Here is an 18,015-nt window from a genome sequence, read left to right on the forward strand (position 1 = left end):
CCCGGGTCCCGATCCCCAACATAAGTACAGTGGCAGTCCTCGGGGGCACCTCGGCCCCGTGGCTGTTGATAGTCCTCCAGCAGAGCTAACGACAGTTTATAAGATCACAGATGATCCACCTCCTTGCATGAGACCCTGGGGAGGGGAAAAGGGCACAGGTTTGGTGGGGCAGGAAGGAGGCCCAGGAGAATCCATTCAGGATGTCTCAGAGAGGCAGTGACTTAAACAGGACTTGCCAAGGTCAGAGGCCAGAGCAAGACCCACTGCCCACTGGTCACCCTGTGCTCGCAGAGGACAAATTAAAGTCTTGGTGAGGGTAAAAGTCTTGTGTTCATTATAGAGAAGAGAAGCTGAGGCCCGGGAAGGTCAGTGATTGCCCAGGGTCACATGGGAAGTCCTGGTCTCTAACCAGGACACACGGCTCTGGTCCTAGCGCTTCTGGCCAGGCCAGTGGAGGGCTGTGGGAGGTGGCCTGGGCAGGGAAGGGACCCAGGAGGGGCTCACTCAGCATCAAGGCTGCAACACCCATTGATGGGGGTCCCAGTGCCATCCAGTTCAGGCACCTCATACTCCTCGTCCAGGAAGTCCAGCGAGTTGTTGCTCGGGAGGCCGCGGATGGTGAACTTATGCGACACCTTGGTCCAGTGCTCACGGTTAGAAGCCACGCGTTCATACAGCTCTGATGCCTTGGGGAACAGGTCCTGCAGCAGCCTGTGGGTGTGTGGGGGCAGGGTTAGAGGCCAGAGCTCGGACCTCAAGAAAGGACCTCAAGAAAGATCAGGGCTATGGCACATGTCAAACTTCCACGAGGGAGCAGGCATATGACTAGGCCCCCAAGGAGACCATAACAGTCTCTCTGGAGAGAATCAAGGATGAAGTGAAGGGCCCTTTTAGGGGCAAGCTTGTGCCCAGAAGCAGAGGGGTGGATCAGCTGGAGCTGGACCAGGCTGCTGTGATGACCAGAGCTGGCCCCACCCCACCCAACCTCTCTGTGAGGGGCCCCTGCCATCCCCGTGAGCTCACTCACTTGTAGATGGGCATTGCGATATGTTCCATGAAGCTGATTTGCAGCTCGGGGATGTAGGCCTTCTCGCGGTCCATCATCTCCATTGGCCTGTTGCCCATGGCCTTCTCCTGTGGGCACAAGTAGTCAGCCTGGCCCTTTTCCTCCACCAGGTGATGGCGATCCCATTAGCAGCCCCCTCCCCACATCACCAGGTAATGGAGATCCCCCTCCCAGCCCCAGGCCAAAAACCCTCTCCCAACCTGGACACCTGAGGTCACGCCCCACATACCAGGTCTCCCTGGGAGAAGAATTCCTTGTAGATCAGCTCCTATAAAACCAACACTCTCATCACATCCTGTGAGTGGTATCCATCCATGCATGCTCCTCCCATAACTTATTCCCAAGAGGGCCTGTCCTCACCAACCCTAGCCTGACAGGGATGAGCCCCGATAGGGAAGAGTGGTTGGGTTCTGCTCCACCTTCCACCAATCACCGCTTTGCTCTGACTCCAGCAGAGTCCATATCCCTCTCAGAACCTCATCTGTCACCATGGCATAATCTAGCTTTCTATCTCCTCATACAGTCAGGCTGAAGTCAGCACAGAGAGGGTGCTCAGGCCACAGGGAGCCACATAGAGTGGGGCAGCCTCCGAGGGGGGGGCACTTACGGCTATCTTTCTTGTGGTCTTCCAGCCCTTGGTCTGGTCAGAGAGGTCACAGGAGGTCATGAGGAGGCAGAGGAGGAGACTGTGGTGCTGCTTGTTGGTTCGGTCATAGCCCACTGAGGGGGAGAGGATGGGGTCAAGGAGAGAGACCCAGCTTTCCAGGCCCCTTTTTCTGAGGGCAAGGCCCCCAGGGTCTATCTCCAAGTGGTGCGGGGGGTTCCACTCCCTGTATGGGAACCATGGGGTGGGTGCTGGGTCTGCCTAGTGGGTTGATGCTGGAAGGGGATAGGCTGAACCCCTGGAGATGTTCTCCAGGCCAATCCCCCTCTTAGTCCTTCCCATCACCAAGGCCAGGGCTACAGGTGGGCACCTTCAGCCATCTTCTGGAGGTCTTTGAAGATGCGAAGGTGGTGGGCCAGGTCCGTGGCCAGGATGATGTCCCTCATCAGGTCCAGCATGCGCTGATAATCCTGGGCCAAGGCAGGGTGGGGGAAGGGGTGGTAACATGGCCTCCTGCCAGACACTCCCTCCCGCTACCCCAGCCCTGAGAAGCCTCCACCCATACAACCATTGGCTCCTCCTGTTTCCAGCCACTACCCCACCCCCAACTACCCACTCCCACCCCCCATGCCATCACCTTCCGGGAGAAGTGGTCGAAGATGTTGCAGCCGTGGGTGTTGAGAATGGCAATGGCCTGAGCGAAGTGGTGCCTCTGAAGGGTGAGGGGAAAAGAATGACAGGGACCCACTTCATCACTGATGCCAAGAGAAGAGCAGGACTGGTCCAGCCTCAACCCCCAAGGTGAGCAGAACAGCCAAGGCGGGAGTCAGAAGTCCCAGTTCCCTTTCTGGGTTCTGATTTGACCCTCTGTCTGACCCAGGCAAGTTCCCTCCCGCTCTGAGCCTCCAGTTCCTTAGCTGTCACATGGAGGGATGTGGCAGGGTATGCTCTGAGAGCCTCTCAAATTGGAGTGATTCTCAAATGATCCCTCAGAGTCCTAGACACTAATTCATGCAGCAAACATTTGTTTGCTGACAAGGAGAGGTGATGATGAGGCGAGGGCAGAGCTCCTGTCTCCTGACGCTGAAGAGCTGTCACTTGCAGGGTGCGGAGGGCAAAGGCAGGCCTCCCACGAGGGCAGGAGTCCCTTATCTCTGGGGGTGTGCAGGCAGAGTTAGTCTCTGAAGGGGTGTTGTGGGAGACAGCATAGGGTGAAATGACCTTGGAAGTCTGGCTGCCACTCTGTGCCAAGCTCTGGGCCAAGTGCAGGGAACTCAGAGGTGTCTCCATTTTGTTCCAACCCAGGGAACCCCTACCTGAGGGCAGGGAGACCCAGCCAAACAGTTGAAGGCAAAGCTGAGTGTGGTGGGAGTAGAGCCTGTCCTAGGCTCGGTGGTGAAAGGGCTGCCAGGGCATTCCCAGGCACATGAGGAACTGTGTCAAATACAAATTCCTTTGCAGACCTGGGCTGCAGCAGTAGCTGCAGCCCGAATTGCACCCCCATCCACACTGGGCCCCCCCCCCCTTCAGGCTGGCCTACCCAGGAAAATGAGCTAGACATGCCCTGGGGGTGAGCACAGCTTCACAGCCTGTCTGCAGAGCAGGGCTTGGGAACAGGAGTTGCTGGGAGGAGGAGGGGTAGAGATGTGGGAGGGGGAAGGTACCTCCATGACAGAGCCCTCGGAGCTGTAGAGTGCAGCCAGCACAGATTTCTAGAAAAATCCAGGAAAACCCCATCACCAATCCAGATCCAAGTATCCCCTATGTGAAGCTAAGCCTTGTCCACCCCTCCCCCACCCTCCCCCACTCCCACCTCAGAGCTCAGTGCAAACTCTGGGGGAGCATCCTGCTGTCTCTAAACTGGTTCCTGGGGTCACCAGCTCCCACCACTTGTCAGCTGGAGGGGCAATGCTCCCAGACACCCCAGAGAGTGTACCCACTGTGAGGCGGGCGGGGTCTCACCGAGGCCACCTGGAAGGAGTTGTTGGTGCCTCTGTGGTCCAAGTCGTGACACATGCAGGAAACAAACAAGGCAAAGATCTCGATGTCCCTGGTTGGGAGACAGAGGAGAGAGGGGAGCGACAGCTGGGTGAGATCCAGAAGCCACCAGGCAGGAGCAGGGGACTCCTGGGTCCCCTTCCTGGAAGGAAGCAGTGGTGTGAGTCTGCCAGGCTCACGGCTCCTGGGTATGTGATCCTGAGCAAGTCCACCCTGGAAACTGGGGCTACGCAGCCTTCCTTATGGCTGTTAAGAAAGTCCCACGTGCTGGGTCAGGTAAAATGTCACCCACATGGGAAACGCTTGAGCCCCAGGGGCTGCAGATGGGAGGGAAGAGCAGCTACTCACTCGAGGTAGTTGGTGAGCTCCAGGTTCTTATAGAGCAGGTAGCAGAAGTGGGAGACAGAAAAGGCGTGCATCCAGTTGTGGTAGGGGGGATCCCGGTAACCCTTCTTCACCATCAAACAGAACCTGGAGGAGAGGATCGGGGAGAAGATGGGCCTCAGGCTCTCCACCCTGCCCTGCCCCGAAACGCTTCAGGCTCTACCCATTCTTTCCTTTCCTCGTGGTCCCGTGTCTGGGACTTGCCTCTCACACACAGATCCTCCCCACCCCTCAACTCTGGGCCTCCCAAGTCATCCTCAAAGAGACTCTTTCCCAAAACTCTGGGGGCGATAGAGGTGAGATGACAGGACCAGGGGAGGCAGAGACAGAGCTGCCTGCCCGCGAAGGTGGGGGGCTGGGGGCACCTACCGGGCCAGTGTTGGGCAGTCGATTTTGTAGTTATTGATGAAATTCATATCCTGCAGCATGCTCAGGATGGCCTGGAGAGGTGGGGGCAGGGGATCAGAGACACCGTCAATTTGAGGATGGGACCCCTGCCTCGGTCCTTCTTCAAGTCCCACACTCGAAATTTTGGAGTCTTAGATATTTAAATGTTAAGTACAGAGCCATCAAATAGTCAAGCATTCTCAGAACCATGAATTTTTTAGAAATACGGGGTTCCCAGAGCCTCTTGAAGATCATTCAGTATAGGTCCTGGGCCCCTGGACAGACACACCTACGGCCCATGATGACAGATTGCAAACCCACTTCATCTCTGAGGGAGACTCTAGAACCTTCCTTGATGTCTCTGTCTTGCCAGGAGCCCCCCATGCACATCTAACTTAAATCTTCAGTTGTACATCTCCGCCTCCACAGTCAAGTGGGAGAGGCCCGCTCACCATGGAAGTGTCATCCTCGGGGAGAGATCTAGGGGTGTAGGTGAAACTGGCAAAGTTGGAGTCAATGGCAGCCACAGGCTGGATCCCATCATGGAGAAGTTTGGTGTACTCATCATCTGAGACCTAAAGGGGGTCAGCAAGGGCATTAGAAGATGACATTCAGCTCATCCAGTGTCCTCACCTTCAAATTCCCCCTCATGCCCTGTGACCCACCCACTGTACCTCCTTGTGCCACCCCCATCTATACTAGCCTATCCTTGGTCAAGACAGAGAACACCCTTCATGACACACCCAAACCTTGGCAGCCTTTATAGACACTAACTCGAGTATTAGTTCTTTGGGGAGAAGCATCCCAAGATCTCACCTCAATCCTTTCTACTGAAGTTGTGCCCCTACCCACAAAGCCTAAGATACTTCGGTTTGGACAGTTAAGAGGAAACATTCAAATGAACAATGACCACCACACACTCTGCACTAGAGTCAAGCACTGCTTTTCCTGCACAAGGCCTGGAATGGAATGGAAAGTCAGCAGTCACTCAGGGCCCCCTGACCATGGTAGCTAAGGGTGCTGTGGACAGGGCCCTAAGGGGGCTTCCCAACCTTTAATAATTCCCAGGGTGGGAATTATTCCCAGAAATGGAGGCTATCTGGCTGACCAAGTTCTTCCCTAGGCTGGGTCCTGGGCCCTTGGGGTTCAATCAAAAACTGCTTGGAAAAGAGGCTGCCCCAGGGGAGCAGGAGGCTGGAACTGCTCTGAATGTATCTTATTGAACAGAATAATCAGAAAGCCCAACCTGGTCCTGCGCCCCTTAGGATTTGAGGGGGCTGGGAAGGGATGGAGAGGACCAGGAAGACTGTGGGGATCCTGGGGCTCTGGGCAGGGCAGAAGCGCTATGGGGGCCTCACCTTCATGTGGTACATCATCATCTCATTGGCCAGATGGCTGCGGTACTGGGCCTCGTTCACTTTCTTGTAGAGGAGGGACTGGGGGAAGAGAGGGAAGATGGGGCACAGCAAGGTGGCTGTGAAATCTCAGAGTGTCCAGGGTTAGGACAAAGGGGGTCACAAAGAAGTCCCCTTCTTGTCTCATGCTGACCCTTTGAGCCCCAGCCTGGAGTAGGGAGCCCCCTCCAGCTTTCATCCAGACTCCTCTTGCTCATTAGCATTTATCTAATACTAAGAGGACCCCCCCCTCCTGAGCCTCACCCAGTCTTCAGTGATGGGGCCTGAGGGCAACAGAAGAGAATGAGAACTAAGGAGGGAGGTTAGGGTTAGGGTTAGCGTTAGGGCCAGGGTTAGGGTAGCATCAGGGATCTAGGGATTCGACTCCTGATCCAACATTTCGCAAAACAAAGCTGTCAGGGGCTTGGGTTAGACTGCTTCCAGAAAAGGGGATTAATAATGACAACTGGGATTTCCTATGATCCTGGGAAGCTAACTGTACAGGACAGCCAGTCTGCCCAATTGCCCCAATTTTTAGGCCACGTAAGGTTGCATGACAACCTATCATCAGGCCAGGGAACCCACTGTTTGGACAGAACAAGGAGAGCCAGTGCCAGGGGAACAAAGGGTCCTGCTCCCGGGCCTCTGGCCCTGCTCACATGGGCGATGCTGATGCCGCAGTAGATGGAGAAGGCCGTGGCCAGGTCCTCGTCAAACTTGCTGAACCACGGCCCGTTGATCTTGTTCACCAGCTCCGCCACGCCGATGACCTCTGGGGGCCAGAGAGGGCTTAGGACTGGCCGGTGTGTGGTCACAGGGGACGTCCCAAGCCCAGGGCCCTCCAGGGCGCTGGGGCTGTGAGGAAGCCCCTCCACTGGGCTCCGCCCATTCCCTCTGCAAGGCCCTTGGGTCCAGACCATGGGGACTCTCACCCTGGTTCTCGTTCTTGATGGGGAAGCAGAGGATGTTGCGCGTGCGGAAGCCGGTGCTGTCGTCCACGCCGCGGTAGAAAAGTGGGTGCGCATAGGCGTCCGGGATGTTCAGGATCTGGCCGGTGGTCGCCACGAGGCCCGCGATGCCCTGGTCCGCGGGGATGCGGATCTCGTAGCTCTGCCGGGGCAGGGAGCAGGAGGGGAGAAGTTAGTCTGGCCACAGAGAAATCGTCGACTGTCCTTGTCCCTGTTCCCAGAGCCCTCTGGGGGCTCCGGGCCCCCAGAATAAGGGACACACACACACACCCCCACACACTGTACTGCCCAGCCTCACCTCATCATCCACCACACCTCCATCGAACACCTTAGCCACCAACTCGTTCTGATCCAGCAGGAACACAGAGCAGCTGTGGGGAGATGGGCTTGGTTCACAGGGCCCAGACACCTCTCTCTGACCACCCCCCACTTCTCAGGACTTGAAGCTAAGCCCAGATTTCTGAAACCTGGAAGGAGGGATCCATGGCACCTCTCCTTGGAGCTAGCTGAATCCAGGCATTAGTCCATCCCAAAGAAGTTGTTTTTTTTTTTTTTTTTTTTTTTTTTTGTGGTAGCACTTACTATGTGCCAGGCACTGTGTTAGGAACTGAGGACCCATGGCCAGCAAAGCGAGCCCCGCTCTGCTGTCATTGGAGGTTAGTCTAGTGAGGGAGGCAGGCATGAAATAGAGAAGCACATAAAAGTCGACGAGTCCCATAGGAAGGCAGGGAAGGGGGATGAGGGGAGAGCGGAGGGATGAGAACGGAGAGGCAGAGCAGTCTCTTGCCCCACCCCGGGATAAATCCACTCACATCTCTGCATTGCTGAGGTTCCTGGCCTCTGTGATGATCTCCTGGAGCAGGACAGAGACATCATCTGTGGACGGGGTGGGAGGGACGTGGGGAGGCAGTGGTGAGATCAGGCCCATATGGCAAGGTCAGACACCCCCTCCTCTCCTCCCCAAGACACCAGCCCCACTCCCCCACCTACAGCCAGGTGTGGAAGAGTTTATTGCACTCACCCAGATGGGTGAAGAGGTTCTTTGCCACTTGGAGAAGAGCCTGGAATGTGGGAAATGGAGTTCATAGGGGTTCAGGTTGCAGGGGATCATCCTCTCAGCACCACCCCTCCGCCACATCCGACAGCCCTAAGGCTCTCTGGACAGGCAGGAGACCAGCATAGCTGAATTATATCATTCAGCTACTAAGTCCAGAAGTGGGAGGAGCAGCCCAGTGAAGGTGCTGGGAATGTCCGGAGTTTCAGGTGCGCATTCCCGGCTGGCTCTAGGCAGCGGAGGTGTCTGCAGTACCCACATTGACCACTAGAGGGGGATCACACACAGGGCCTGCTGGGTTTGGGAGGGCTCCAGGGCGCCAAGTTACCTGCCTGCCTACCTTTCAGAAAGAGATGGGCTGTCCCTTGTGAATGACTCTCTGGAGCTGAAAGCTGGGTAACTTTGTCCCTGAGGTAGAGGCACAAGCGGGTCACTCACCTGGCACTCACGCTTGAGCTTCTGTTCCTTCTGGAAGGCCAGGGTGTTGGTGAGCACAGTGCTAGTATAGTGGAGGCAGTGCTGGACCAGGGACTCGTCCTGCTCTGTGAACCTGGGGGAGGGCGCCGGGGTCACACAGGGGGCAGACGACAGACTCCTCTCACCAGGTGTCCTCACTTCCGTTGCCCTCAGGAAGCCACCACAGCCGCCACTTTCCTGCACTGGGACTGCTCACCCTCAGGTGGCTGGGGTGAGGTCCCCCTCAAGCTGGGAGCTCCAGAGGGAAGGACTGTAATCCTCCTCTGACAAAAATGTGTTTTTCTCTTCAGACTATTGCTTCGTGAAGCCAGAGCCACGTCTCTGGTCTCTGTCCCCGACACACACTTCCCCCACCCAGTTCCTCCCCTCCCGGACTTCAGATTAGATTTCCTGTCATTGTCCTACTCTCCCCCGGACACTTGGGACCCTAATTTGGTGCCTCCACAAATCCTAAGGTGGTTGAGGGGAGGGCTGCGTCCATCCTACTCACAGAGCTAGCTCTTGTCTGACAAGATCAACCCCAAATACTATTGAGGTCATTCAATAGGGCCACAAAATGACTTGTCACCAGGTTGCTTTTAGGGCTGGATGGATCAAACTGGGGGGGGGGGGGAGACCTGTGAGGATTTGGGTAGGTCCTTCCAGTTGGAGAGCATCTTGGCTTTTTCTCTGCCCCCAGATTTCCCTGCTTAGGCCCTTCCCTATTTTTTGACTGGCCTCAGTGTTCCTGTCATTCTGGCTATCCAGAGACTCAGGTCTAAGTTCCCAATCCCACCATCTTGTGTCTCAGCCCACCTTCCTTACCATGGCATTTGAGGCCCTCAGTCTGGTCCTGCCCACCTTTCTCCCCTCATCTATGAGCATCACTCAGCTTCAGTCACACTAAGATCCTCATCCTTCTGAGAGGCCCTCAGCTCTTTCATACTGTCGTGCTTTTTCCCACACTGTTTGCTCTGCCTAGAATACCTTTCCCATCTTCCTTCCTCTGTGCCCTGAAAATACACTTCCAGTCTTGAAGGCAGAATCATGCCATATCACTGCATGCCCAGTACAGAACCTGGTACAGGCAGCAAGGAAGGTATTTGCTAAATGTCTCAAGTGTGCCCTACCTCTGCCCTCTCACCCTCCCAACTGAAGTGATTCTGGATCCCTGGTTTTTGGGTTCTAGGCAGCTTCTCTGCAGTCACTGCTTTGAACTGAGCCCTACCTTGGCTCCTGCAGTCACTTTGCACTCTCCCTGAGATATATAGGACTAGACACCGCCTTGCTTCCGCCCTAGGCCTCAGGGCTGTCACCAATACCCCATCTTGTTTCCTTTCTGATACCACCTCTCTTCCAGCTCCAGGTCCAGGCCATTTCAGAACCCAGTCCCACACATGCCAGAGCCCTGCCTGGACCCCCACTCACTCTGCACTGTCCTCCCCAAGGCCCTTCCCAAGGCCATCTGACCAGCATAGGGCTGGACACATTAGGTGTTGTTTCTACCACGAGGATGCCCACCAGTAACCAATGACAGAGATCCTGCATCCCCCCCCCCTGCCTCCGCAGGCCCTGCCTTCATTTCCCTGGGGTCCTCTAACACAGAGTTCTGTGCTAGTGAGTCCTGCTGCCAGACCGGTCCCTGCCAGATCACTGCCCCATCCCTGGGCATGGGCTTCTCAAGTCCCAACATCTCTAGTCCCCACACTTCCTGTAGGAGCTGGCCCTCAAGCCCAGCCTGTTGCTTGGGCCCAGGGGCCAAACATCATGTCAGTATCTGTTCACATCTTATTATTGAGATCGACCCCTCACTTGCCTGCTCCTCCCTGCCTGTATGACTCAGCACAAACTCCTAGGCCTACTGGACCAAGTATGGTATTTGTGTCCTGCACCCGCACCCAGGGCAGACAAGGCCAATCAATCACAGCACTGTTTCTCATTAAACTAAGATCCATTCTCAACACCAGCTACTACCAATGAATGAGCTGGTATAGGACATAAAATCTATTTATGGTAACACTACTAGTCCCCCAAATCTGACCTCAGTTCTTGAGCTATGATTCCTGATAGGCCTATTTACCTGACTCTGTCCTATCCACTCTGGACCAGAGGTTCCACATGATTCTTACAGCTGCCCTGTCAGTACCTCTAAAGCCCTTCAGCTTAGCACAGACCTGTTTTCTTTAGCCACTGTCCACTGTGTTGATGATGCTCTGAGAGTCCCAGAGAGTTCACCACCCCAGAGCACACCACCTTCCATCAGGCAGCTCCCAGCAGCAATGCCAAAACAGGGCATGGCAAGTGGGGTGGGGGGTGGAGTCAGTATCCTAATAGTGGATAATCCAGATTGCAGGAAGTGGGGGAAAAAGAAGGAAACTGGGTTGGACCTCAACATGACTTTAAATAAGCCAAATGGGTCATGGAGAGCCAAAAATTACCCATGCCTCCGTTAGCTGCGAGGGTTTTTCAATCCCATGGGTGCACTGACAAACTAGTCAGCCCACTAGGGCTGGAACAGTACTTCCTGCCTAGCACCCTTCCCACACTGTTACCCCAGCAGAGCACCACTCAGTCTCTCAGCTCCATCTCTTGATCCCTGTGGCCCAACCCAGACTCACAAATCTCCTCCAAGCTTGTTGAAGGCACAGGCCAAGGCCACCACATGGTCAGTGGCCCGACTTATGACAGGGACACAGAGCATAGACTGCAGCTCGCAGCCCAACATGCTTTGCAGCTGTTGTACATCCTCCTGCAAAGTGGGGGTGGTAAGGGAGAGTCGAGTCAGAACAGGGTCAGAACACTCTTCCCTCCCCCACACTCTGGAACAGGTCATTCTAAGGGACCCACGCAGGGTGGGGGAACACTAACACGGGGGTGGATTGGTACCAAATCCCCAGGTTTTGTCTCCTTCATGCCTTGGCTGCCCTGTCCCAGAAACCCTGGCTCTGGGGGCTGGACAGCAAGTTCCCCTTGCTTGCTCCCCTGTTCCAGCCAGTCCACAGCTTACTGAGGTGAGGTTCTTCAGCTGGATAGACTTCTTGTCTTCCACCACCTGGCCCAGGCGTCCTGTGGTCAACTGGGGAGTGAAGAGAGGCTGAGTCAGGGCCCAGCTTTCTCCAGGTCAAGGAGCCTCAGACTCTCCCCGCTAATTGTGGAAGTTTTGACAACCTCTTTAGTTAGTCCAAATGGTGCAGTCAGCACTGAGGAGCAGAGCAGGAGCTCACCGGAACCCCCTACGGAAGACTCGGGGGTCTTCCCTAACCCGGAGAGAGGGAAAGCAGAATCCACGGTTCTCATCAGTCGCAACTGATTCTAAGACAGCTACATCCAGAATTGCTCCAACAGGAGTGAGCTGGCCCCAGGGAGGCTTTCTCTAGATTGAACATTTCTTCTCACGGGTCCTGATCATGGACGGTTGTGCTCTCTTGTAACATTTCTAAGTAGATCCCAAGATCCAGATAATTTCATCAGATTCCAAGAGATTCTACTCCTCTCAGTCCCTCAGGGCAGAGCCAGTCACGCTTGGCTGGCCTTAGCTGCTTCTGAAGATTCCAACACAAGGGAGGAACCCAGGACTTACCGGAAAGCTGATCTCTTCCTCCAGCACTTTTTCTCCCATGACCTGAGGAGGACAGGTTGGGAAAAGCAAGATTTTCCCCCTTAGCGACTGGTCCCAGGACAGCCACTCGCCTCACCCCACCCAGTGGACCTGGGTCCTCACCTTACAGGAAAGCTGGAGATTGTCCTCGGACACCAGCAGGAGGCAGCAGCGGGATGCCTGGGTCTCCTGCTGCACCTGAGACAGGGACAGAGCGAGGGGCTGACCGTGGAGCAGGGGCACCTTCACTTCCCACCCTCTGGCTTCTCTGAGCCTCCTGGGCTTAGTGGAGGAGACTGGAGGGACCGGGGCATCGAAATCTGAACGATGAGAAAGGGCTCACGGGACCTGGGTGCTGGAAGAAGATGGGTTGGGGAGGAGGGTGGGATGGGGACAGGGACTCACGTATTGGAGGATTTTGAACTGCAGGGACGAGGCATCCAGTTCGTAGAGTTCCCCTACAATGGTGGGGCGCGGGTCAGAGACGACCCAGAGCCCCTAAGCCTGCAGCGCGTGGGGATCCACCTGCCAGCCCAGCCCAGCCCACCTGCTTTAGGGCCCCGCCATTCAACAGTCGGCCCCGCCCACTCGAGGCCCCGCCCCTCTCGGTTCAACCCTGCCCCGCCCTCTGCCCTCGCCGGGGCCAGACCCTCACCGCACAGTTGCAGGATCTTTCGGTCCTGGTCAGTGTACGCAACCCCGCCTTTCTGGTCTCCAGGCGCTCCCTCCTGGGGATTCTGGGCCTCTTCTGGGGCCGCAGGGGGCCCGCGCTGCTGCAGGGCCTGCACCCTCCGCAGGGCTACCAGAGTCTGGGGGCGGGACGAAAGGTGGGTGAGCCACTGAGCCCACCTAGTTACCAAGCTCACACCCCGACAATTACTCGCCTTTGCTCAAGTTGTCCCCTCTGACTCTGTGCCCATCGACCCCAGTCCAGTACCAAACTCAGCAAATCACTCTCCTGTAGGACCCACTGGCCTAGAGTGTCCCTTGGTCCATGAGCCCAAGTGCAGAGTTTGTCTCCACCTCTAGCCCCCAGACTTTTCTAGGACAGGACTGGGTCAAACTTCTGTTTCCACACCCACAGGCACAAAGTCATAAATCTCCGGAAGGGAAAAAGCCTCTAGATGGTTATGAAGCTAGTACTTCCTGCTTACTGACAGGTGTTTGCACTGATCCTACCACTATCCTTATTTTCAGATGTGAAACCAAAGCTCAGAGAGGTTAGGTGACTCGCTCAAGGTTACACAGCCCAAAGGTAGTAGACTGGTGTGCCCAGTTCCCCTGTCAGTCTTCAGTAGCCTCACCCCTCCACCCCCCAGCCCTACCCCCACTCACATGCTTCTCCACAGCTTGCAGGCTCCACTCCTCACTGTCATTCAGCTGGCCACAGTGTACCTGGAGGAACATGGGAGGAGAACCACCTGTGCCTTCTAGCTTCTTGTCCCTGCCAGAGTGCCTTCCCCATACCCAGCACTCAACTGTCCCCACAACACATACATCCTCCAGTCTGTGGGTCTCAATGATAAGCCCATCTTTCTGACCAAGCAGATGCCTCCAAGAAAATCCCCTCCTCCAGGAAGACTTCTAGGGCTAATTCAAAGAAGTGGAACTTTTCTGATTTCTGCTTTTTCAGTCATTGTCCCTCAACAGCACAATGCTGGTGTATAGTGGGAGAACAGGGTACCCTCAGACTCCCTTCACCACCCAGCCCATGGAACCCTTCCTGATTATGGAATCAGTGGTATTTGTTGCAACCTTTTAGCTCATCTTTTCTGAGTTGGGGTTTGAAATGCTCCTAAGTCTGGGGTAAGGGAAAAGTTCTGACATTTAGGATGCAACTGCGGTGCTTAAAAAACGTAGAAGGATGGATGGGTGGATGGAGCGATGAAGTACTTTCCCTTCCATGTGATTCTTTTCACCATATAGGGCAAGCTTCTACCAAGCAGATGAACTAGAGCCCAGAAAGGTTGAGTGATTTGTCCAAAGTCACAGAGCAGAGAGTGGCAGAGTAGGTAATGTACCACCAATCCCTCCCCTTCTCTGCCCACTCCCTCCCCTCTCCAGATCCATTCTCACCACCTCCCACCCCCATCATCCTATCCCTCTCCAAGTTCCCTGTGTCAGTTACCAGGATTCCCCTCAGCCCATCCTCCATACCCTGTGATGTCCCCTCTCCCACTCTATGTGAGTACTTGGGGAGGAAAATGAGAGAGGAAAGGGTGCAGTCTGGGACCTTCTGCAGGCCCTGCCAGCAAGTCTCCCCACCAGTTTCCGGAGCCTACTCAGAGCTATTTGCCACCTGTGGGGCTCCCCACAGGGCCTGAGCTGGAGTCCCTCCTTCATCTCCCCTTCCCACTCAGCAGCCCCTGCCTGCCTCTACTCTAAGTCCCCTGCCAGGAGCAGATGGAGAGGGGGAGACCAGCAGGCTCTCTGGAAGCTCACAGTCTGGTTGTTGGAGGATGGAGTGGGGGAACAGGATTAGGGGGTGCAGAATTTCATACCTGAGGAAGAAGGGGGAAGGCAGGCCAGGTGGGTGGGGACCTAAAGGCTATGGGAAGACAGAGTGGGTGGCTTCAGGGAGGCTTCCACGCACTGCACGAGAAGGATGAATAATTCCTGAAGAGGGGGCACCACAGGCAGGTGACTGTCCTGGCCAGACTGGCTGGTTGGCGGGATGGGGTGAGGAGGGCCCAGGCAGGGGTGGGGCATCAGGAGGCAAGGGCCTTGTGTGCAAGGCTAAGGAATTAGACTTTCACTTGACAGCAACCTGGGGCAGTAACCTGGCCGACTTTAGCATCTGTGGACCATGTGGTGGAGGGTGAACTGGAGAGAGCAGGAAGCCCGGAGGAGGCCTGGGCCAGCAAGGAGAGTGCTGAAGGTTCAGCTCTGGATGAGCAGGGATTTGAAAGATGAACCATCCCCATGAGCTTTCCATAAATATTTTACAGTTAGTTAGCAGATGGGAAGAACATCCTTTTTGTTTCTCCACCTGGACCCTTCTCTTAGAGAAAAAGAGAGACTCCTTTAGGGTTATGACTGTAACAAGTTCCTGGGCTGCTAGGACAGCCTGGTCACAGCACAAAGCTGGGGGACTGCATGAGAGCCCCAAAAGACTGGGGCAAAGTAAGGAGTCCTCCTCCACCCACTAGATGCCTGCACCCTACCACGCACTCCTGAACTGCCTCAGCTCATCCCCACCAGCATGTGCACAAACACACCTACACATGCTCAGGAAGCCCCTCAGCGCTCCCACATGCGCTGCTCTCCCATGGAGATGCACATGCATTCACATGCACACACATGTGCACACACAGACACACACACAGTGTCTACACGTGCACTTCCATATGCAGGATACTTGAGCTCACGTACACAGGAGCCAAGCACACACCTCTGGCCTCTCCCATGTGCAAACGCACAACACACACACGACTTCTGCTCACAACAGGAGCACACACTTGCACCAACCCTGGCTAATCAGGGGGCGTGTCGGGCACAGAGGCAGCATTCAGTAGTGGGCCCTGGGGCTCTAGACAGGGTTGAAGGCCCAGCAAAGCCCTTCACCCCTCACTCTCACCAAGTTCAACGTGGCTAATTGCACGAATACTCCATCCCCATGTAAGGAGCTGGTGTGGCTGGCACAGCTGGGGGGAAGAGTGGGCACAAATCACGCATCAAATGCCAGAGACCAAGGGCCGCCCATTCCTCAAAGGGACTTATTATCCCAGAACTGAAGAACGGCACCAAAGAGTCTTTTCACACAAAGATTCTGCAATCAAGGCGCTATAGGCTCTGAGCCACAGAAGCCCAGAATTCACCCAGGCAGCCCTGCTCCAGCCGGCACATTCCTCAGAGAGTCCTCCTCAGACCAGGTCTCCACCAGACCCCAGTTCCTTGCAGAATGTCCTGGTTTCCTTGCTGGCACTTGCCATCATTTGCAGCTCTATATTGTGTTGTTCAATTGTTTAATGTCTGTCTCCCTCACCCCTGCAGACTGGACAGTGTGAAAGCCTGGCCGCTCTTGTCTGTCCCTGTCGCTGCTGTGTTCCCAGCACCCAGCACACAGAGCCCGGCAGTGTTCAACAAAGATGTCTTCAATTGATGGGGGGGGGGGGAGGCTTGGAGGGAGGAAGGATGAATGCCAAGAGCTGAAACTCAGAGAGGGGCATGGGGCAGGTTGAGGAAGGAGCTGCTGCGTCAGTTCTCCCCAGAGATCTGCCCTGTGACACCTTTACCCTCTGCACCCTCTGCCCTCAGGATCTGGTAGCAGCTGGGAGGTGCTGGTGCCTGTGCTGCCTCTGGGCGCCCCGGGGAGGAGCAGTGGGCTGGGATCTGTCACATGAGCCTGCACTGGGGAGAGGGGTGTCCCGGAGAGGACGGCGCAGGCTTGGAAGAAAGGCTGGACATGAACAACCCAAATAGCTTTCAAGAGCTCTTCAGAGTGCGGGTATTTTAGGAGGAGAGGGGACGGGGACGGTTGTCAGGAACTTCTCTTGGTTGCCAAAGCCACAGGTACCCCCTGGCCTCACCTCAGCACCATCACACTCTTCCCCCAACTCCCACCACCTTTCTCCCCCACCTCACCTTTGCTCTTGTTGTTTTCTCTGCCTAAATATCCTCTCCCTTCTTCTCTGCCCTGGACCGCCTAGCCATACCCCCCAGTTCCACTCAGATGGTGTCTCCACAGTGAGGCTACTCCAGCCTCCCCCTCCAACCTCCCCCTCACAGCTCCAGCCTCTGATGCCAGAGCACCTGCTGGCAACATCATTTCATTTGAGCTGTAATGGCCCAAGGACCTCCCTGCCTTCCCTGCCTTCCCCCCTACTGAGCTTCCAGAAGGCATAAATGGGTCCGACCACTCTCTGTTCCATGAGAGTGTTTCCCTAGGGTGAATTAAATGTAAGTGATCTCACCCCATGCCCCTTCCCCCCAGCCCCACCCCCAGTCACAGAGGCCTTTCCTCTTCCAGAATAGTCTGGACTCCTGGCTCAACCTGAGTCCAGGTGAACAGTGGTCATGGCAACCATCCTACCCACGAGATAAATAACTGTCCAAACATCTTCCCCCGTACGAGCTGCTTCCCTCCCCAGCCCTCACAGCCCCAACACAAGGAAGTCCTTCTCGGGAACCTGGCACACACACCCCTCCTACACACGCCTTTTTCCCCCCCGCAACAGAGGTGGGTGGACCGAGCAATCACCCCCCCCCCCCCCCACAGCTCACAGCTCACCCCTGTGCAGGGCCCTAGCCCTGGCCTTCTTCAAAGCAACTGGCTCTGCCACAGATTGGGGCCAAGGGAGGGGGGAGCGCGCTGAGAACTCTGTGCCAACAGCAGATCCGTTCCCTGCGGGAACAGAAGTTGGGGGGCGGGGAGCAGCTTGTGGGAGAAACCAAGTAGGGGTGCATCTCCCTCAGTCTGGCAGATGGGACGATGAGGAGAGCAAGCTAAGTGCCCCTTCCTTCCTCTCCTTTCCCCATGGACCGGCCGCCACCCCCACCCCCTCCACACTCCCTGGCCAGCACTCCAGAAAGGTCAGGCGCCTCAGGAACCTTTAATTCCATTTTAATGAGCTCAGGAGGAGTCCTGGGGCGCACCCAGACCCTCTCATTTATCTGTCTGCACCCTCCCCCTAGTTGGCCTTTTACTGAGGTGGCGGCTGCCTCAGTGGACCCAGATCCCCAGTAAAGGTGATTTTCAGGCTCTAATCCCTTAGTTCCTAGGACAGGACAAATATTTTGAATGCCCATCTCCTTATGGAGAAGGGGCACACGCCGGCTTGGCAGGTGGGGCTCTGTCAAACCCTGGGGCAGAAGAGGGTAAAGGGGGAAGCTCTACCCTGGGTTGCCGCTGGACTCCCCCAGGTGGTGAGGTGCCCTTCCACTGAGCATGGGCCCCCCAACCAGAAAGCCTGCCCTGTTGCAGACTCAGCCATTGGGCTGGCTGCCTTCCCAAGCAGCACCTCCTGTGTACCTCCTGTCCTCAAGCCTCCTAGCTCCAGTCACCCCAATTCTGACTGGCATTCCCATACTCTGTGCCTTCGTATCCTCTCTGGACACTGTCCCACCCACCCAGGAGGAAGCCAATGAGGACTCACACTCAGGGTCC

At 55.9% G+C, this 18,015-nt stretch overlaps 1 protein-coding gene across 1 annotated transcript in view; it reads right to left on the reverse strand.

Annotated features, from left to right (window-relative positions):
- Nucleotides 1-500: 500 nt before the first annotated feature.
- PDE2A (phosphodiesterase 2A) overlaps nt 501-18,015 on the reverse strand; it is a gene marked incomplete at its 3' end in the record, with an annotated part of 87,834 nt that continues 70,319 nt past the window's right edge. Inside the window, exons 7-31 of the mRNA XM_084245940.1 lie at nt 13,245-13,304; nt 12,565-12,718; nt 12,315-12,367; nt 12,033-12,107; nt 11,892-11,933; nt 11,319-11,387; nt 10,930-11,060; nt 8,294-8,405; nt 7,823-7,862; nt 7,614-7,677; nt 7,100-7,172; nt 6,766-6,943; nt 6,493-6,605; nt 5,798-5,875; nt 4,892-5,014; nt 4,422-4,492; nt 4,017-4,139; nt 3,633-3,720; nt 3,335-3,382; nt 2,308-2,382; nt 2,041-2,140; nt 1,674-1,786; nt 1,296-1,334; nt 1,028-1,134; nt 501-711 (exon numbers count right to left, since the gene is read on the reverse strand). Coding sequence (XP_084102066.1) covers nt 501-711; nt 1,028-1,134; nt 1,296-1,334; nt 1,674-1,786; nt 2,041-2,140; nt 2,308-2,382; nt 3,335-3,382; nt 3,633-3,720; nt 4,017-4,139; nt 4,422-4,492; nt 4,892-5,014; nt 5,798-5,875; nt 6,493-6,605; nt 6,766-6,943; nt 7,100-7,172; nt 7,614-7,677; nt 7,823-7,862; nt 8,294-8,405; nt 10,930-11,060; nt 11,319-11,387; nt 11,892-11,933; nt 12,033-12,107; nt 12,315-12,367; nt 12,565-12,718; nt 13,245-13,304 — 2,340 coding nt within the window. The remainder of the gene's footprint in view (nt 712-1,027; nt 1,135-1,295; nt 1,335-1,673; nt 1,787-2,040; nt 2,141-2,307; nt 2,383-3,334; nt 3,383-3,632; nt 3,721-4,016; nt 4,140-4,421; nt 4,493-4,891; nt 5,015-5,797; nt 5,876-6,492; nt 6,606-6,765; nt 6,944-7,099; nt 7,173-7,613; nt 7,678-7,822; nt 7,863-8,293; nt 8,406-10,929; nt 11,061-11,318; nt 11,388-11,891; nt 11,934-12,032; nt 12,108-12,314; nt 12,368-12,564; nt 12,719-13,244; nt 13,305-18,015) is intronic.

Source organism: Talpa europaea (genome assembly GCF_964194135.1).
Source record: "Talpa europaea genome assembly, chromosome: 1".
NCBI classification, from domain to species: Eukaryota; Metazoa; Chordata; class Mammalia; order Eulipotyphla; family Talpidae; genus Talpa; species Talpa europaea.